This window comes from Vicugna pacos, chromosome 15 (assembly GCF_048564905.1).
Source record: "Vicugna pacos chromosome 15, VicPac4, whole genome shotgun sequence".
NCBI lineage: Eukaryota > Metazoa > Chordata > Mammalia > Artiodactyla > Camelidae > Vicugna > Vicugna pacos.
In genome coordinates, this window is record NC_133001.1 from 54,641,045 (window position 1) to 54,662,650 (window position 21,606).

Genomic DNA, 21,606 nt, shown 5'->3' on the forward strand with positions numbered 1-21,606 from the left:
GATGTTAGTATTATTACTATTCATGCAAACTGATGCAAAATCTTACAATGTTAGCAAACGGAGTTCAACATTCCAGGTAGGGTTTCTCCTTAGAATGCAAGGATGATTCAATAATTATGATATCTATTAATAAATATACCATATTAATATCAAAGAAAGAAACAACCAACTTGTTACATGCCACAAAATGAATTTGAAAAAGATTACGATACTTATTCCTGATAAACTTTTAGTAAAACAGAAACAGATACTTCCTTAGCATGATAATATATTTCAAAACAAGAGCTCAATAATATTTAATGGTAAAACACTAAAATTATCCAAATTAAAGGCAGAAACAAGAATAAGATATCCACTACCATCACTGACAAATTAAACATTTTTCTGGAATACTAGCCTCTGCAATTAAGCAAGAGAAAGAAATGAGAGAACGGGGGGAAAATTATCATTTACAGACAATATGATCACATGGCTAAAAACCTTACAGATTAAACTGAAAAATCATTAGAAACAATAAGGAATTTCACAAGTTAGCAGGTCATGGAGTCAATGCATGAAAATCTCCATTTACAAACAATAACTATTTAGAGAAAAAAATCTCATTTACAATAGCAACAAATAAAAACTGTAACACTTGGGGAAAAAATAAGATATTATGCAGGACCTTTTGAATTAAACATTAAAGCTTTTCCAGGGGAACAAAGAAAAAGAATTAAGTCAATTGAAAGATGAACTCTGCTCATGGAAACACTGAATTTTTTAAGAACGTTAATCTCCACTAATTTTAGTGTAACCCCAAGTGAATTATCAATAGCATATTTGCAAATCTGTTTGTACTCAATAGATTTATCAATATTGGGGCTGGATCATGAATGTAAGAGTGTGTATGTGTGTGTGTTTATTTTTCATTTTTTTGTTTCACCAGGGAAGAAACCACAGAAAACTCTAATACTGGTTACCTATGGGGAGAGCAACTGGGGTGAAGGTGGAACTTTCAATTTTTTTTGGTATGTTTTTATACTATTTGATTTTTTTTAAATGTGTAAATATATTACTTTTTTTAAATGTTGACAATAGTGATCTGAACAATGAATAAGGCATAAGTAAGACATATTTAAATGTCTGTATTAAAAAATACTATTAAACATCTTAAAAAATACCTGGGTGGTGGTGGAGCTGGGATGGTGGGAAGAGGAAAGGGCCCTTTTCTGGTCAGTTCATATACAGCCCAGGACCCCAAGTCCTGTTGGGGCTGGTGGGAACCCCTTGGAGGCAGGGTGGGCACCGACAGAGCATTAATGGGTGACTTGGCGAATCTGGATCAAGGGTCTGTTTCCCCTCCGCTACCCTCAGCCCACCAAGCTCTTTCTAGGGGCTTCTGCCTGGGCATGTTTCTTCACCTGGAACATGAAGGAGTTAGATTAGATCTCTAAGGTCCTGTTCAGCTCGAAAGTTCCAGGATGCTTTCTTCCCTTCATTCATTTAGCTGGTCTTCTGGAGCTGACAGTCTAGCTGGGCAAGCAGTCATCAGATGATGCCACAAGAAAAGCACAAGGCCACCATGGAGGGCGCCTTGAAGGGGGGGGGTGCATTTGGTTGTAGGAGAAGAGAGCCAGTCGTCAGATCTGAAGGCAGGGAGGTGTGAGGAGAGTCTGGGGAAGCTGAACCGGATGATCAGGCGATAACAGGGGAGAGTAGGGTTTGGGGAAGCCTTGAAACAGTCATTTCAGAGAGCAGGAGGTCAGAGAACACACACAGTAGGCCTACTAAGTAGCTCAGAGGAGTCTAGAAAGCTCACAGCATAAGCAAGCATTCAATTGATATTTGTACAAGGCTCCAAGCTGTGTCATACAGATAATCTCAACCTGATAGCCTTGCAGTCACAGAGAAAAGAAGTTTAGATAATTTTTAAATATTATAATTTGCATCTCTTTAGCATGCCCTCAGAAGAACCAACTCCCTAAGATCTGCATCACTAAGCACACATTCACACTCAGACGTGCAACCTTTGATCAGCCAACCCTCAGTCAACTTCACAGAGCCCCGTGGATGAAGAAAAGCCACCAGCTATTCCACAAGTCAGGTGATGCACTCTGGGGCAGGGGACAGTCACCAAAGTTCCGTAGAAACCCTTGAGACATCTCTGAAGGCCCAAGTGCCAGTGAAACGCAATGTTTCAACCAGCACCATGAACCAGTCTAAGATAACCATGCAGGACTCAAACACTGAAAAAAAAAAAGGCACAGGGAGGGTCTTCCAAAGATAAAGTGATTTGTTTTCTCAAATGTTCGTGAATTACAGTGTAAATACAGAGTAAATTACCAAAGACAGGAAGAAGGAATAAATCAAAAAGAAAAGCAAGTCTCCGGTAAGCAAGAGCTGCCTTTCAGCTTCATGGAAAAACACGCTGGCGCCCTAAGCAAATAAATAATAAAAGGATGTGGAAACAATACACCTTGAAAACTCCTGTCCCTTCTCTGTTCTCCTGCCCAGAAGCAGTGCTGACAGGTTTATGCTGCCCAGGTTACATACCCAGCTAGCATTTATTTATCTAATAACACTTACTTACTTTTAACGGAAGCTGATCTCCATATTAGTATATCCCATTATTTTACCCTAAGCTCCAGTATTAACCCCTAAACAAAAGTGATCTGACCCCTGGGCTAGATAAATGCTGGCAATAAGAATTTTGGGGTGTTCAGACCACAGCACTTTTCCTTTCCCCCCAGATAGGGAGGCTCTTGAGATTAGACACCCACAAGGAAAAGATAAAACAACACACAGTAATTTTCATTCTTACCACACCTCGCCCTGTTTTTGAAAAAAACTCTTTCATTCATACAGGTCCTGTTTCACAATTATAACCTTAACTCGACTTGCTTGCATGTTTTCACATTATTTTTTAAACACAAGCAACTTGTGCAACCAATAGGTACAGAACAAAACACTAACGTTTACTGAAACAAACAAACAAAAAAGGAAAGTGGAAGTAACAATAATCCAGGGTCACAGAATTTTAGAGCTAGAGGGGGCTTTGGCGCACAAAAAAGAGGAGAAGGACTTGTACTAGGGAAGAAAATTGGTAGCAAAGAAAGGTCTAGAAAGGTCTAGAAAGATAAAAATGCTGACCAGCTGTCATTTCTGCAGCAGGGCTGAGAACAATTCACACTTTTTCTTCTTTTTGAACAATTCACACTCCCTAAGCCAAAACTGCTGTACCTCACTGCACAGTCTCGTGCTGTGGTTTGTCAGGACTGCCAAGAAAACAAAGCAATCACCAGCCTAGGGCAGTGGGCTGGCCTCTGTGGTATCTGTCAGACCCACCTTCCCATGGGACAGAGCAGCCTAAGAATGGAGCTGATATTTAGGGATCAAGCCACTTTTTCTTAGATGCTAGTTTTTCCTAGAACATGTCCTGGGATTTGATCATTCTTGATTCAACATGATTCGCCTTTATTCTTCCCTGAAAGCACAGAAATGATCACTATTATCCCATTTTACAGATGACAAAGCCAAAGTTGAGTTTTCTTTCTCAAAGCCTGTGAGATGAGAACTGGTTGGTGATTAGGGCTGCCTTTATACGGTTAGTCCAACATCCCACATATAGCAAAAGGTTACTAACAAAGGATTCTTTCTATTCTTAAGTGATGGGTGGCGGAACAGCAACCGGGAAACAGAAAATGTAATTTCTAGCCTGTGGCACCAAGATGCAGATAAGAAACCGCGATGTATGATCACTGGAACTCCTAATTATACATTTTCCATGAAAATGCACCAGAAAAGGCAGTAATCATCATTTCACTGAGAAAGTAAAAAGCGTGTGTCTAAAGGCCTTGAAAATCTGAAACCCTCCATAGAGGCTCAAGCAGTCAAACCCCAGTCTCTCTGGTCATGCAGATCGGTCGGTGTATGACCTGGCCCTCGAAGACTCTTTCCTCATCTGTCCCATCTGCATTTTTCTTAAAACCAAGTGAAGACACTTGTTCAACGACAGAGTTTCATCTTCACCAAAATGAGGAATTATTATTACTTAAAACCTACCTACAAGATAAATTATGGAAAATACAGTGGACAAGTGGACAAGTTCATAGTGAGATCAAAAGAACACAATATGAAGGGAAAAGCAAGCTACCAAATATGCATAACAGGATGTCACCTTTATTAGTATATGTATGCACAAATAATACTGATGTTTAGGAAAAAATTGGAGGTATACACTGCAAATATAACAAAACAGTGATTATCTCCAGACGGCATGTTTATGAGTGATTTACACTTTCCTTTTTATGCTTTTCTATGATCTGTAAATATATTCTTATGATTATGTACCAGATTTATAATAATTTTTCCAAGTAAATAATTTTAAGACTCTAAAATATCCTCAAACAATTTTGGTGAGAGTGTGCATAGAAATAACATCTCTGAGGGTCATGTGGACATATCTGTAAACGTTTAACGCAAACACTCCTTGACACAGCATTTCAACTTTTAATTATCCTACTCCTATAAACTAGGAAAACGGACCGTCATTACAGAATTGCTTATAAAAGCAAAAGGCTGGAAAACTTAAATGCCCATCAATAGGAAGTTACAAATAAATTAGATGCCATTTATTCAGGGTAATGCAGCCAGTTCAAAAAAAAAATGCAATTAGGAACTTAAGCCACTCTTTAATTAACCCTACTGCTAGCAGTATTGTTTTGAAAAAGATGCCAGTCCTTATGTGGTAGACTAAAATAAGAAGCCCGTTTTGAATGTAAAGGTCTGTATTGATACAGTAACTTTATACAATTGGTGAGGGGGTGTGAAAATTAACTTCTCGTAAGGGCCAAAACTAGAAATGTTTTCAAATAACTTTAGTAAAAATAATTTGGCCACATATGAAGGTAATCGTTCTTGTTCAGTTAGGTATCTTTTTAATAACCGGAGACCTAAAAATTGCAAAATAATCACGGGGGGGGTGTCTAAATTATGTTCTTGTTATTTTATTACATGTGTTCATATTAATTATGAAAGGTTATTTTTCACTTAGTACTGTTGTCCTTAGAAATCTTACCCAGAAAAACGTTGGCAAAAACAAACTTGCCTTTTTTGGATCTTTCATTTATTCTTGGTGGTCGACATTCGTTAAGGAAAAGTTTTTTAACATACCCACCTTGGGTAGGGGCGGGGAGGATTTGAAATGAGATGATGTTTACTGAAGGAAACGACTGAAAATTAAATCTGCAATTTATGAAAATTAATACTAACATCTTTTTCTCCCTCATTTTTTGTATTACTATATTGGCTAATGATCAAAGTTGTTAAAATTGGAAATTTATGACACAAAAATAAAATGGAAATATTTTGATAAAAAATTTTTTAAAAATTTTACATTAAAAAATGCAATTAGGGACTGACATGTAACTATCTCTAAGATATGTGATTAGGGGCAGACTGTATGCTCTCATTTGTATAAAATTGTTTTTAAGAATATCTTCAGGTTTCTTTGTACATGTACAGGCTATCTCTGGAAGGCTCCTAAAAATTATAAGAACATTGTCTCAGAAGAGGGGAAATGAGGAAATAGGATGTAGGAAAACTGTTTTCACCAGTGAGCCTTCCTTTAGTACTTTGAATTTTTTACTATGTGCCTATGTTACTACAAAAACAAAACCAAACAGAAAAGTTGAAAAGCCTTGGTGAAAAACTGCACCATTTTTCTAAGTGTTTCAGTAAGTTATGCCATGATCCTCTTCATTTTGAAGGCAGCCCCCTAAAAAAATGCTGCCTCCGCAAATAACAAAACTATACATGGGACCCCGTGTGCTGCTGTAGCCCACCCAGCACCCCTCACCCAGACCTTCTCTGGCTCTTCCTGTGACTTCTAGGACCGGGTTTAGACGCGTGTGGGCTCAGTCAAAGCAAGAGCACTGTGTCCTCTGACAACAATGTCAAATTCCCACTTGTATGTAGTAAATAAGAAATATTTTACCTTTCAGCAAAGGTATCCAGTTTCCCCAACTCATCAGAGAGGCCAACAAGGGAATCTAAGGTCCCCACCTAGAAAGATGGGAGAGAAGTTAGAGACTGACGCTTTGTAGTGGGGGTGGGGGGTGGGGGGTGCACCCTTTCAACAACAGTGCAGGGAATTCTGTAACTTCCATCTTGACTGAGTTGTCCTTAATCAGTGGTCAAACTGGAAATTGAGAAGAGCTCTCAAGGGAAATCAGTGGATTTTGGATTATTATTATTACTATGATTATTATTTTGGCCAACAGGATGAACTGTCATTTTCTCTGTCATAGGAAGGAGTCACTATGTGTTGTGGTTGGCTCTCAGCTCATTTACCTCTAAGAATTGCAGTCTACTCTTCAGGGGATTAATCCTCACAGTCAAGGAAGAGATGTACCAGAAAGCAAGTTAAAAGGAAGTTACTATGTCTGAAAGCCCTTCTTCTCCAAGGTAGTCCAGCCAACCCCTCCCTGTTCTTTTTTTCTATTATTAACAATGATCTTGCTGGGGCCGGGGGCAGATTTTCCTCCCACTCCCATTCGTGAAAGACCTTTTTTTGTCAGATTACTTATAGTGATCTGTTTCTTATTGAGGAAATTATTCCAGTGTCCAAAATTGTATTTGAAGGTCTACTCACAGAATCAGAAGGAGAAAAGTTTGTTATCATGTTATCAACCACCAATCAGACATTGAAAAGTAATTAAGAAAATGCGAATCCTGAATAGCTCTAGTAAGTGAAGTTGTTTCTTTTCAAGCAACTTGATTTTAAGCAACTTTGGGTAGAAGTCAGGTCTTTTTTTCGTCTTTGTTCCCTCCAGTCTAGCACAGTGCCTCGCACACAGTAAGCAAAGAGTGGATGCTTTAACTTACTAAGCCTTCAGTGTCTGACTCTGGACAAACAGTGGCAGGTTTGAAAGGTCAGCAAGATATGGGTTCAGATCCCAGTGCTGCCACTTACCAGCTCTACAGCCCTGGTCTCCTTTCTCAGTCCATCCTCGCCTATAATGAGGGATTGTGTAGATCTGAGACTATGCACTTGAAGGGCCTGGACCCCAGCAAACCGCTTCATAAACACTAGCAAATGTAGTAGCATCATCAACTATGGCAGCTGACACTGCAGTTCTTTTGCCAGAGGGGCAAGCTGAGGTTTGAAAGAGGATTATATAGCATTTGCTAGAAAAGCCGCCTCTGGGCAATTAGCACATTGCTCCAGAACCCAGGATGAATTTACACCGTAAAGGCAGAAAGACTGCCTTAGGCTTCTCGCCCTCGAGGAAGCACCACTCATTCTGAAGTAAGAAGACTGTACTTATCCTGCTCTTCCTTCATGCTTGTTTCATTTTCAAATCTTTCTACTATCTTCCCAGTTACCCCTAAATCTCCTTCCCTTCCATCAGAACCAGAGGGATCCTGGATTTCCTGCCCTGTTCCCAGTTCAAGAGCACCATCAAGACTGAACCTCTCCAAGCCTACACATCTGTGAAGCCTCCAAGCCATGTTGTTAGTCTACTCAGACGCTGAAGACAAAACAGGAAGAATCCAAGAACAACTCATGAGGACCCAAGTGTCTAAGACACACTCTTTCCACTTTTTGAAGACACTGCAGACCACCCTCTTCTTTCCCTCCCATTCTGCCCTGTGGCTCTAAGTCCATAGGCACCAGAGTTAATTTGGGGCTATTCGTGAAGTCCCATACAGACCACTGACTCCTCCGACCTTCCTCACCCCAAGGCGTATCCTCAGTGAGGATGCCTTTGCCCTGTGGTTTTCTCCTTGGCTTCCCAGAAGACATGCACCCCACCCTAGCCCATCACCTCCTTCCTCCTCCCCAGAAATTTTACCTTGAAGTCAGGAATCGTGAATTTGGTGTTATAAGACAGGTTGGACTTGGAGGTTACTGTATTCATCCTCTCTAGTGCTTGCAAATTTTCCTTATCTCCAGGGGCAGAAATTAACCAAAACTCCGACATGTTTCCAGTCTTCTTTTATCCAGTTACTGACCAGAACCACAGCAACATACACAAACAGAAACAGGAGGAGAGAAGTGTCAAATATCTCCAGCTCTTCACCACTCCCTTCCCTCACAATTAATCCTCTCCACTTTTCCCATTTGTTCCCCTTTGACCTTCCAGGTCCGTTTCTATAGTTCCAAGGACGCGACTTGCCCAAAGCAATGTGCAAATCTTCACTGTCTAATCTCCACTTAGAAAGCCCTCAGGTCTTCGCAAAGACTCCCAGATCCTCCTTCCTTGGGTGGTTCTGACTAGTTTTAAAGAAAGGAGGAGGAAGGCTAAGTGAGATTCCTGTTCCACTGACTCAGGCAAGGAGGTAGTCCCACAACAGGCAGTCCGGGCAAACCCCAGATCTTAACGGACTGACCCTGAGATTGGTACTAGCTTTTAAAACTCTATATAAAATAAGGAGGGAGGGGGGAGCTCCTAAAGTCGTTTTTCCACTAGACTACGTGTCTGCTCTGCAGCGGTGGGTAACTTGCCGGGCCTAGCTGGTAGTTTCTGTCCAGCGTCTGCGCCTCCGAAGTGCATTAGTTCTGCTCATTCACACGTGTACGCACGTGTACGCACCCACACCTTTCTCCCCTAGGCCTGTTTCTCCCTTCCATCGCTTCTCAAAGCGTCTCCGATGGCTACGGAAAAAACGGGATGACAGCCAGAGACCCATCGGCGAGCTTCTCTTGCGGACCCAGTCTCACTCCACTCCAAGACAATCTTAGTCCCTTCTAATCCCGCGCACAGCGAACACATTTCCTTTCGGTCTTGACTGCTGTTGGTCTGGGGACAAACTGGCCCTGCGCAGAACCTGGGGAGATGCCACCTGCCCGGCCCCTGGGAGGGCGCAGCAGAGGCGCCGGTGCCCTGGCTCCCAAGAAGAAAGCGCGGCTCTGGACGGTGTCGGTGGGCCGAGGCCAAGAGGGGACCGAGGGGACGCAGGCGACTCGCGCCGGTCCCCTGAACGCGACGCAGGCCCTCTCCCCACGTCGCATCGGGTCCCCGATCCGCCGCGCGTCCTTACCGGGAGCCCGCGGGCCGCGCGGGCGGACAGCGGGCGGGCGCGGGGCCGGAGCGCACGGCCGGCTCCGGGGAGGCAGCGGCTGCGGCGCGACGCCCCGCCCTGAGCTTTTATCCCAGCGGGAGGCGTCCCCGCCCGGCGGTATTTGCCCCGCCTCCCGCCGCCGCCGGGCCGGGGGCGCCCGCCTGCCCGCCTGCCCGCCTGCCCGCCTGCCCGCCTGCCCGCTGCCGCCACCGCGCCGCGTGAGAGGGCGGCGGGCCCGGCCCTTCGGGTCTCGGCCAAGATCCCCGATCCCCGACCGGCGGGGCTGGGTCCTGGCGGCATTCTGGGGAGGATCGGACGGGGTCCCCAACTCCACGACGTAGCAGAGCGGACGACGAGGGAAGCAGGCAAGGTAAAGCGCTCCAGGCCGGGAAACGCACCCTCGGCTGCCGCCGCCTCGCGCCTCTCCACCCCCACCCCATCCCCGGACAGTGACAGAGGACGGGGTCTCGAGGAGAATTACCGAGAGACAGGACTCACCTGTGGAGAGCGACGCAACAGGGTCACATATGTTTTGGACATACACCTGGGCAGAGAAACATAGCTTCCTGTCGATGTGGGCGTGAGCGTGGTCTCGGTTGCCAAAGAAACTCTCCACTGCCCGACGCGCCCACCTCACCATCTAAATCGCCCCGTAGACAGGAGGGATTTAAAACTTACGGTCTAGCACCATGAGTTCATGATCTGCGCTCTTTGAAAGAGAGGGAACCCCTAGAAATTAACGTGTGAGTGAGTGTTAATAATAATAATAACTCTGAGAATTCCTTTCCTCTGGAGTCAAGGAGGAAACTTTAGTGCATCCTTCTTCGTGGACAATATTTTCAGTGGTTTCTGGGAAAGATAAAAATCTCAGAATTCTTCTTGGGGGGCGGGGGTGGGGTTGAAGATTTGGTTGCTTCCCTTGAGAATGGTCTCCCCCTTACTCTATAACACTAGCCAGACTGGCAACCTAGTGTTAGGAATGCTTTTAGAGCTATGGAAAGAGGTGTAAGGTGTAGCTGCATATGCTGGGATGAGAAGCCACAGGTGCAGGACAGAAAGATGACTTTTAAGGTCACAGCAGGATCACACTGCAATCCTATTGTGGATTTGGGATTGGCAGCTTGGAACTCCTAGCACCTGCACTCTGCATCACCGTGATTGGGACACTTGGGTACATTAGTCAGTCCTTGCAACACTTTCCTGAGGGAGGACACCTGAAACCGAGGGATGAGGAAATCCAGTGCGTACAGGAAGGTTAAGTGGCAATTCCAGGGAAGGAGTGGCCTGGTTGGACATTGTTGTGTGGTCTCCGATTCTGGACTTTATGTGGTAATGCCATTCTTTCATCAGGGAAAACATAATCTCGAGCTGAGAGCAGACCTCATTTGCCACGAAGAGTAGTGATGCCCACAGATGCTGCTTGAATTGCCAGGTGCCACACAACTGATAAATGGCAGAGCTATGAGTGGAACTGAGGTCTCTGATCCAAGTCCTGGGTCCTTCCCACTGCTCCCAGCAAGGCTACAAGCCTGGGTCCTGGCTCTGGGAGAGAAGTCCTGCTTCCCACTTCAGCCCACGTTTCTGTAGCCTTCCACGTTTAGAACCAGTGCCCTGGGTTCTCAGAGACTGGGCAACCCATTTAGAAGTGTCCCCAGCTATGCTTACAACCTTCTTCTTTCTATAAATATGGTTTCCTTACACAAGCTTGTTTCACGAAATAAGATTCAGACACAAAATAACACCCGGACATCTGATTAAGAAAAGAATAAGAACTGTAGTGTTCCTTGTCTTACTCAAAATCTACAATCTCTCTGGTCTTTCACATCTTACGTTTCTGGTTAACTATTGGAATTTACAATTCTTGATATCTACTGCTTTAGGGGTTGCTTGGTTTTTCTTAAAATAACCTTTTTACCTCCCCACTTGTTAAGGTACTTCTCTGGTTATTGCAAAGAATTTGGAGAACATAGAAAAGTACAAAGAAGAAAGTAAAAAATCACCTATATTTCCATGGTCTGAAAATAACCACTAACATTCAATTTCTCCTTGTTATTGTTTCATGTATATTCATATATATGGGCTTTCTGGCATGACTGAGATTATATGTTCTATTTAAACTTTGGCATCCTGCTATGGATTGCTTTTTAAAGATAAAAAAATTATCAAATCTATCTTATCAGTTAAGGATAACCCTATGTCATCAGCAGTTTACCACAGCTCAGAATTTGAGTCAAATCTATTTGATTTCAAAAGCAAATAAAGAGATCTTGTCGGTCAACTTACATCTTGAAGAAAGAGAGAGAGGAGAGAGAGAGAAACACCACTAACTTGCCCGGGGTGGGGGGGGGGGTTGATGTGCAGTTTTCAAAGCGATTATATGTACTTACCAGTTTTGAACTAATTTGTATTCTGCTCTCAAGTTTCCCTGTAAACTGAGCTCAATCTTTAACACAGAGAAACAGGGAGACATCAACCAAAGGTTGTGGAGCCCGATCCTTAGGGATGTTAGGAGGAAGTAAAACAGCGTTCCTACCCTTTATGGAAGAAAAACGGTTCTCTTGCTTATATCAGCCTGAAGCAATGCTGCACAGCCCATATTCAGTTTCTCCGACCACCCCCCACACTCCCAAAGGCTCTGAAATCTGCAGCTAAAGGACTACATGTTTAAGTGCCTTGACCATCACTTTTAGAATAACCCCAGGTTATGAAAAAAAGTTCACAGACACAATCTTGAAAGAACCTAGGTCATAAAGAATGCCACCTCTTCCTCCGAATAAAGGCTGGGGAGGAAATGCCATCAGCCATGAATAATTTCTAGCTTGCTATTAATTTGGCTTTGGCTAGATATTCCAGAAATATTTCTGCCGCTAGCACTGGTTCTGCATTGAGCCAGCTGAAGTCTGTGCAGGATGGAACAGTCCCATCAGGTTTGGGAACCAGAAGGACAAGGCTGGCCTAGTTGGTCTGTTGTCCACTGGCCCCTCCCAGATGGCACCCTCTTGGACCTCTTTAGTACATCATGGAGACAGCCCTTTCAAAGATGCTCTTTCCAAATTAGCGCAGACACATAATTCCACCTACAGTCGGCTCAGGTGGATTTTTCTAGGCTTTGCTGAGAAGTTTTTCTATGGGGACAGCTCTCTAGTGGAGCAAAATGTAAGCCGAGTTGTCCCTGAGTGTCAGTGTGGTGTTGCAGAAAGATTACGCTTTGGAATCAGATAATCGGATAAGCTGCTCAAGCTTGCTGGGCTGCAAGGTTCCCCTTTGAAAAAAGGAGGGCAATTAAGCTGCCTTTAAGGCTTGTTCTGAGGATGAGAGCAAATGGCGTTTGAGGCACCAAAGACAGAGCCTGGGAACCAGTCGTGCTCAGTAAACATTCCTTTCACCTCTCACCCCCTTCTCCTTTCTTAGATGGTCTTAGGGGTTTCACACATTACTTCTGACACATTATCATAATCCCTGTGTAACCCAGCATCTTTCTCCAAGGGTCCAAAGGACTTTGATCTAGGTGGACAGTGTCCTGATGGTGGTCATTTTTTGGTTGGAGAAAATAAGGTAGCAGAATTCACATGATTCATTCACTCAAGTATGGACAGAAAAGAAGAAGTCTCCTGTTCCTTTCCCTTAACAAGTTTTATTTTTTTATACCCCAGTATTTGCAAGCTCCTGAGGGATTTGCAAAAAAAAAAAAAAAAAATCAGTTTCCAGACCTATAGTAGAGCAAAGCAAGTATGGTAAACAGAATTCTGAGCCGTCCCAATTCACTAAGGTATGAATACAAAACACTGAGCAGGATGTGATCCATGCATAAAAATAAGATATAAACATTCAAGAAATGCCATGATCCTCATTTCACAGATGAGGAAACAGGCCCAAGGAGATGAACTGATCTGATCAAGAGCGCAGTTAATGGTAGGCCTGCGATCTGAACTTCATTCTTCTGAATATTGCACAATAAAATCTAAACCCCTCCTCTGCTACCCTGGCCAAAGAACTAGCTCCCAGCACACTATCTGGAGCTAAATTCCTGGCTCTTCTACTCATCAGCTGAGTGAACCCATACTGTTACTTGAGTTGAGCAGGCTGTAAAAAGGAGATAATAATAGTTTCCTTCTTAAGATCATAGGATCTCACTTACATGTGGAATCTAAAAAAAAATGACATGAGTGAACTTATTTGCAAAATGGGAAATAGACTCAGGCATAGAAAACAAACTTATGGTTCCCAAAGGGGAAAGGGCTGCAGGGGGGATTAATTAGGAGTTTGTGATTGACACATGAAAAATAGATAACCAACACAGGCCTACTGTCTAGCCCCAGGAATGACAGTCAATATCTTGTAATAGCCTGTCATGGAAAAGAACCTGAAAAAGAATAGATTTATATATGTATATACTATATATATATACATATTGTATATATAATGTATAACATATGTAATATATAATATATATATCTGAATTACTTTGCTGTTCACCTGAAACTAACACAATATTATAAATCAACTATACTTAAATTTAAAAAATAATCAATAATTTAATCAATAATAGTAATAATAATTTAATAGTTCAATCAATAATAACAATAATAGTTCAATAATAATAATAATAGTCCCTGCCTTATAAGGGTTTTCTGGGGATCAAATGATATGGCGCAATGACTGGTCCATATAAGTCATCAGGCAAAGTATGCTCTGAGTATCAGCCACTTTAAAAAGCTCCACTCCTCTCTGGTTCTTTTTCTCCCTTTGTTTCCAAGTTCTTTTTTCCGCTTACAGGTTTCCTTTGGAAGACACTGATTTTGCCCTGCTGCAGACACATGACCCGCCTGTCACTCATGCATTCAGTCACTTCAAACATGTCTTTGATGTAGTTAACCTGGTAGGAAGGAGCATTCAGCAAGTGCTTGAGGAAGAATCTCTGGGCTCCAGCAAAGAGCACCCGCGGGTGTTTCCAGCTCTGCTTTGGCATTCAGAGGATCTGGCCTCAAGTCTCAAGTTCTGTCCTGTATTAGCTGTGCCCTTTCCAGGTACCCAATCTCCCTGTACTCCAGTTTCTTCTACCTAAAAAATGAGGAGGTCAAGCTCTTTCTAGAGAGTTACAATGAAAATGGAATGAGATGCTAGTATGCTGGTCTTTTCCCTAGAGATTTATAGGCTTCGGGGAGGCAGGGACCACACTTGCTTCATTCTCTGTCAATGTCTTAGATGCTCAGTGAATATATTTTGGATCACCTGAAGCAAGGAACCGAAAAGCTAGAGACAGCCTGGTGAATCCAGGGAAGCCAAGTGGGAATTTTTTTGCTCTTCTAAACCTATTCTATTTTAGAAGTTTCAAGTGGTTTCAAAAGGTCTTGAAGATACAAGACTGTAAGTAATGGGTATGTATATTAAACATGAGTGACATCCTTAGTCACTCAATTATGCTTATAAGGCTGAATATCAGAGACAACATATATGCCGGACAAAAGGGGACTGGACAGGTTAATAATGGTATAATCATGCTGTTGTTAAAAATGTTTTGGAGGAATATTAAATTGCATAAGAAATAATCATAAAATTTTAAGCGGAAAATCCACAATGAAGATTGCAATTTTGTAAGAAATCATATGTAAATCGAGTAAGTATAATATATAATCTAGATCTATCTTAAATGGGAACACAAAGGTATCAAGATGTTAAAAGAGGCTATTGCTGGAGACTGGGACTATAAGTGTTCTCTTTTCCTTTGACCTTTATATTTTCAATTTTTTAATAAAACAAGTGACGTTTAAAGTAAACACAAAATAGTAATACTAAAATTGACAGCCATCCAGAGACCCAGATGTCAATTACTAAAGAGCATCAGTGTCTACATTTTCCACCTCCCATCTCCAGCTCTGAAATCTTCCACCGTGTCACTTCTTCTGCCCTACCCAGCTTGTAAGCTCAAAAAATCAGAAAGAGACTGCCTTCTTCTCCTTCGTTACTTTTTCCTGATCCTAATATTCCCTTGTGTATCTGAATATTCCCCTGTTCTCAGAAATGCAGAACACGATCAATAATTTGTTCCAGGAGGCCAAGTAGTTCAGGCAGAGTTAAAGAACTTTTTATCAGCTGCATAACCTTGTCTCTAATTATTCAACCTTGCGTGATGATCAGTTGTTTGTTTCCTGACTGCTAAATTTTAAGTGTCTTGAATTACCTTTTCCTTATTGTGTATTCTTCATCATCATCATCATCATCATCGTTATTATTATTATTATTATTATTATTAGTTTCATCTGCCCCCTCATCAAGGAACCTGGAATGGGCCTGGCATATAGCAAACATTCAAAGGTTTAACTATTGAGTTCAGCAAATATTTGTTGCAACCAAAAAAGGCTCTCTTAGCTTTATTACAATCTTTTAAAAACATGAAGTAGAATATTTTCTTGGTTTCCATGCCATTCTGTAGTTCTTCATTTAAGTAGCTTCCTAAAAGTATGCCCTATGGGTTCTATCTCCAAAGTGTGTCTTGAATCTGACCACTTTCCTTCTTCCCTTTGACTCTTTTAGGCTATTATCATCTTTACTTTCATCTTTTGTAGTGGGTGGAACGGTGCCCCACCCCATCCCAAATTCTTATCCTCCCAGAATCTCGGAAGGCACCTTATTTGGAAAAAGGGATTTTGCAGATGTAATTAGTTAAGGAGATTGAGACAACCTCATATTGGATTTGTTAGGAATAGGAGAGGACACAGATACCCACAGGGGAAAGACTGCGTGAAGACAGAGGCACAGATTGGAACCATGCAGCTGCAATTCAAGGGCGCCAGGATGGCTGGGAGCCCCCCACAAGCTGGAAGAGGTGAGGAAGGATTCCGCACCAGAGCCTTCACGGGGAGCATGGCCCTGTTGATTCCTTGATTTCAAGCTTCTAGCCTCTGGAGCTATGAGAGAACAGGTCTCTGTTGTTTAAACCTTCCAGTTTGTGGTACTTGGCTACGGCAGCCCCAGGAAACTAATGCATCTCCCTGCGACCCAGAATGGTAGTTTGCAACACATATCAGATCAGGTCACTCCTCTGCTTAAAATCCTCTAATCATTTGCCGTTGCTCTTACTTAAAATAAATCCCAAAGCCTGCATCGTGGCTTACAGATGGTCATGACTGGTGCCAATTTCAGTCAGCTTAGACATACCACCCACCATCCTGCTTTTTATAGTGGTCTACAGACCCCAAGTAACTCTCTCTCGTTCCTCAAAGATTTTAGCTCCTCACTCACTGTCATCCCATCCCTTCTCATGTCTTAAATGCTTGGTGGTGGCACCATATACTGAAGTGATTCCAGCCACCCCTGGTCTATCATTACCTTGAACCCTTCTTCTTCGGTGATAGTGTCCATCTGCCCTTTACTTCAGGGTCTTACCTGGATGCTATCAGTACCACCGACTGTGACCCCTCACTGGTCTTAGTGCCCTGTGTCTCACCCTCTGACCACCGACCATTGGAAGGGTGAATAATAGAAAAACTGAGCTTTCCCTGTTGCCCAAAGAGAAAGAAGCCTTTCCCTTCCTCCTTTTCCTTTTATTAGAGCATTTGCTGGAGAAAAGAATATTTGTAAACACTATCTCTGTCCCTTTAAGATGTGTATAAATCTTTTTAAAAGCTCTGGCCAACATAATAGCCCAGAGATGTTTTTCTTAAAGGCCTAGGATCCACCTCTTTGAAATGTAAATATCAAAGACGATACCTTCCTGTTTACTGCTTGTCATAGAAATTTGAGTAGTTTTATTTTTCTTTCCAATAAAGGCAGTTAACTAACACAGGTCGCTACCCCAATTACTAGGTGAATTATTTTTTCCCCAACACAATCACTCTCATTTTTCCACCTTATTTCCCTAGTACCCACCTGTCCACCCCACTGGGACCAGAATCCATCGATCCTGCCATTGGATCTCTGGCTGTTATCCTGTCACGCCCTCAGGCAGCCAATAGGTATATGAAAAGGTGATCAATTCATTAGTCATTAGAGAAATACAAACTACTGCAATGAGATACCATTTCACAGCCGTTAGGAAATAGCTATACAGTACTATTTACAATAAAAGACATGGAAGCAACTTAAATGCCCATTGACAAATGACTGGATAAAGAAGATGGGGTATATACACACAATGGAATATTACTCAGCCATAAAAAAGAATGAAATAATTCCAATTGCAGCAACATGGTTGGACCTAGAGATTATCATATTAAGTGAAGTAAGTCAGACAGAGAAAGACAAATATCATATATCACTTATATGTGGAATCTAAAAAAAAATGACACAAATTCTACTTACAAACCAAAAACAGACTCATGGACATAGACAATAAACTATGGTTACCAAAGGAGAAAGGGCTGGGGAGAGATAATTAGGAGTTTGGAATTAACAGATACACATTACTGTATATGAGATAGATAAAACAACAAGGACCTGCTGTATAGCACAGGGAACTATATTCAATTTCTTGTAATAAGACACATTGGAAAAGAATCTGTAAAGGAAATATATCTATGTATGCATATGTATAACTAAAGATAAAGAAATAGCTATAATTAGAAAAAGAGGAAAACAGCAAGTGTTGATGAGAGTGTAGACAAACTGAAACTCTCATAAATTGTTGGTGGGAATATAAAATGGTGCAGCCATTTTGGAAAACAGTTTGGTAATTTCTTAAATGTTAAACAGATGACCAAGCAATTCCACTCCGAGGTATATACTGAAGAAATTAAAACAAAATCCACACAAAAGCTTGGATACCATTGTTAAGAACAGCATTATTCATAACACCTAAAAAGTGGAAACAACCCAAATGTCCATCAGCTGATGAACAGATAAATAAAATGTGACCATATCCATGTGGCAGAATATTATTTGGCAACGAAAAGGAATGGGGGTCCTGATGCATGCTTCAACAGGGATGAACCTTGAAAACATTGAAGCCAGTCACTAAAGACTATATGTTGTATGATTCTCTTTACATGAAATATCCAGAATAGGCCAGTCCATTGAGGCAAAAGGCCAATTAACAGTTGCCTAGGTTTGAGGGGAGAGCAGGGAATAGGGGAAGAATTGGAGGAAAATGGAAAGCAGCTACTATTGGGTATGCAGTTTCCTTCTGGGGTGATGAAAATGCAAAATTGATTGTGGTGATGATTGCACAACCCTATGAATATACTAAAAAAAAAACCCAGTGAATTGTACAGTTTAATGGGTGACTTGTATGGTATGTGAATTATTTCTCAATAAAGCTGTTAAAAAATAGAAACAAACAAAGCCGCCCAAGCATGACCTACCTGAGAAACATTTCCAGATTCTTGTTTGGATTCTCATCCCGCCTTCCCTCTTCCATCCAGCTGCACAGCTTTCAGTGTGGAAGCCTGCAGTCCCTCTGTCCTCCTGGCTGGACTGGGTACTACCAGAAGGCAGGAATCATTCATCACTCTTCTCTGCACCTCCAGTGCCAAGCACGTGCCTGGCATAAAGTAGGTTGCTGGTAAATGTTTGTTTAATACATGAATTCTTATCATCTTCTTGGTATATATTATGATGTTTCTAAAATACACCAATCAGATATTTAATGATTTGATAAATACATATGTTCATTGCCATAATCCCTTGATTCATAAACAGCGATGAACATTGCTGAAACTGATTCTGAGAACCATGCTCTGATTAATAACTTCAGTGGTCAAGAATGTCAGATCCTCTGAATACTTGACCTCTAGTTTGATCTCAGCACTCTGCAGCCAGCATTTTGGGGAGCAAGCCACAGTGTAGGTGCCTGGAGTGCCTGGGGCTTGGCCCTGAACTCCCCAGCCTAGCTGCCCATGCCCTGGCTGGCCCTCAGCCTGTAGCCAGCTCTGGAGATGGTCCAGGTCCTCTCGTTAGACCCTGCTTCTGAATCACCTCTGTGCCCCTGGTGCGGGCACAGTGTCCACACGGACTGGTCCTCAGGATGGCTTGCTCTGTGGGTATTCCACCTGGCCTGGTCCCGGAGACCTGCACTTAACCAGCAGGCCTGCAGGAGGAAGTTTGCAGGCAGAGGCAGGAGAACACAGGTGACAACGGTGGAGGAAGTGGCCGGTCCTGTCATCCTTGTCCTTTCCCTCCACGGAGAGCCTGCCACCAGCCAAGAGTCTACGCCCCTTGGCTGCGCCAGCGGCAGGGAGGACATCGTGGGCGGTTCCCTAGAGTTCAAATGAGGCTCCTGCCTGGCAATTTCTTAAAGAGGTTTTAAAACTCCTGGTAGCACCTGTGAAAATGTATACTGCTCTGTACAACCTCCTTCTCTCTCTGTGGATGTATTTGGTGAGAGTGACACGGTGATAGTAACCATTTGGAAAACGAGCTCTGTGATCATAGGGAATTTTAAATAAGAACCTTATCAAGGAGCAGTGATTCTCAGTACACATAACCGCCTTGGAAGAGCAGCATGAATTTCCCACAGGTCTCTGCTTTCCGGAAGCCTGCTGAACCTGTCGGCAGAGTGGAGCAGGTCATATGTATCAACTGACAAAGCGGGGCTTTCCAGGTGTTGGTGAAACTGGTGTGTGCAACCTCGAGAGAGTGCTGTGGGTCTGGGTTGGGTATGACCCTGAGTCATGTGTCTGTGAGTGTGGAAAGCCCTTGCGGACCCTCATTTCATCTCCACCCTGTTTCTGAATCATCTCTTGGATGGCAACCCAGCCCAGCCCGCTCCACTCACTTCCTGCTTTTCTGCACCTGCTCTCCTCACTCCTGTTCCTCCCAGGGTGCTCTGGGTCCTCCCCCTGATCCCAGGGCCTCAGGGCTCCCTGGAACCATCTTCCAGGGCAAACACACATTCCTCCTTCCTGCTGAGTCCTTCTATGGGGACACCCGTGGGGAAATTGATGCTGCCAGAAAGGATGCCTCCACATCCAACCGTGAAGCCCCCGCCCCCAAGGCTCCAGCAGACCACCAGCCTCTGCTCCTGGGAAGGAAAGCAGGAAAGCAGACACCTGTGTGCGTGGTGATGTGTCCTTGAAGATGACCAGGGCCATCGGGCAACGACCTGTGTCTGCCTGGTTCACCCTGGGGGCAAAGCAAATCAACGATAAATATCCCTTGAATAGGGAGTGGGGAGGGTGTAGCTCAGTGGTAGAGCTTGCACTTAGCAAGCACGGTCCTGGGTTCAATCCCCAGTATCTCCATTGAAATAAACAAATAAAATAAACCTAATTACCCCTCCAAAACAAACCAAAATATTCCTTGAACGAATGAGTAAAACGTCATTATCTGGCCCCTCCCCCTTCCTCCATGAGGACTCGGGCACCTAACTTCTGTCCAGTACAAATGGGGTGGCTTGAGTGTCTCCATGGACATGGTCCATCCCCTGCCTCTAATCTCTTGTGTCGCCTCCACTCCAGGGACTTTTCCTTTAGTCCTTGCAGCGGCCCACTCCTGTGGCCACGCCCTGCATCTTGTCATCACCTGAAACTGCTCCACCTCTGAAAGCTTAAGTACCAGTATCCCAGTCTCCCTCCACGGCCTGCTGGCCTTCCCACTCCCCCTGCCCACCGTGCTCCGGCCGCAGTCCCGGCTGCACGCGGCATGCGCAGGCGCACTAGCGCGCGCACGCGCCTCTGCTTTCTCCCGCTCTGTCGCCTCCTCCCGGTCTGGCTTCTTTTCCTGCCAGGCCTGACCGCCTGAACTTCCCTCTTATCAGCGCCTTTGATTCTGTCACGCTCGACTCGTTCCATGAATCATCTCCACCTCGTTTCAGCAAAACCGTAACCTACTTGAAGGTGAGCCTTCCCACCGACATCTGGGCAGCTGCGCAGGGCGGGACATGGCCCCACAGCGCTGCCCTCACACTCTTGGCACCTGGCCTCCTTCCCCGGGCTGTTCCTTCCTTTCAGTCACTCACCTGTGTATGCTTTCAACAAACGTGCATTGAGCGCCTGCCATGGGCCAGGACTGTTCAAGGCGCTGGGGATAGGGTGGTCAAAGCCAGCCCGGATCCTGGCTTTCAGAGACCTTCCCTGCTGGTAGGGGACGCAAGACATAGAGAAATGACCGTGAAGGTGGTTTAGCTGGGTTAAGCATCGCTGTTCTGCTGGAGTTGCTTCCTCGGGCTTTGCAGTCATCTTTCTGTAGACGACCCTGCCTCTTGCTTGAAAAAAGTGCTGCTCTTGGATGTCATATCACATCTCATTCTGCCGGTCTGTGAATTCACCATCTTACGTTCCATCACCCCACTGCAACCTTTCTCTTCTTGTGCAGAGAATGTGAACGTCCTCCTCTCAGAGGCCAGCACCCCTCCCTGTGCTACCCCCAAATCCTCCCCATCTCCCCTACCGTCCTCTCCCGGTTTTCCTTTATCTCACGTTGTCACTAGAGGATCCTTCCCCTCAGCCTGTGAACAAGCTCAATTGTCTTCTGTCTTTAAACCACCCTCCTTGGTCTCCAAGCCCCACTCTACCAACCCCAGTCCCTCTTCTTCCTTCTAAACTTCCCAAAGGGAGCTCCTCCGGGTCCTTGTATTGTTTGCTTTATGAGGGGGAGGTAATTAGGTTTATTCATTGATTTCTGCTT

At 43.7% G+C, this 21,606-nt stretch overlaps 1 protein-coding gene and 1 non-coding gene across 5 annotated transcripts in view; one reads left to right on the plus strand and one right to left on the minus strand.

Moving 5' to 3' along the window:
* The window catches only part of ATP6V1C2 (ATPase H+ transporting V1 subunit C2), a 50,105-nt gene extending 40,979 nt beyond the window's left edge, over positions 1-9,126 (minus strand). For all 4 annotated transcript variants that reach the window (XM_072938210.1, XM_072938208.1, XM_072938209.1 and 1 more), the window contains exons 1-3: positions 9,025-9,126; positions 7,836-7,990; positions 5,975-6,042 (exon numbers count right to left, since the gene is read on the minus strand). In XM_072938210.1, coding sequence (XP_072794311.1) covers positions 5,975-6,042; positions 7,836-7,964 — 197 coding nt within the window. In that variant the 5' untranslated portion in view covers positions 7,965-7,990; positions 9,025-9,126. The remainder of the gene's footprint in view (positions 1-5,974; positions 6,043-7,835; positions 7,991-9,024) is intronic.
* An 11,025-nt stretch (positions 9,127-20,151) lies between these two features.
* TRNAL-UAG (transfer RNA leucine (anticodon UAG)) lies at positions 20,152-20,222 on the plus strand. The gene has a single exon. It is a non-coding gene; the product is annotated as a tRNA-Leu (tRNA).
* Positions 20,223-21,606: the final 1,384 nt, after the last annotated feature.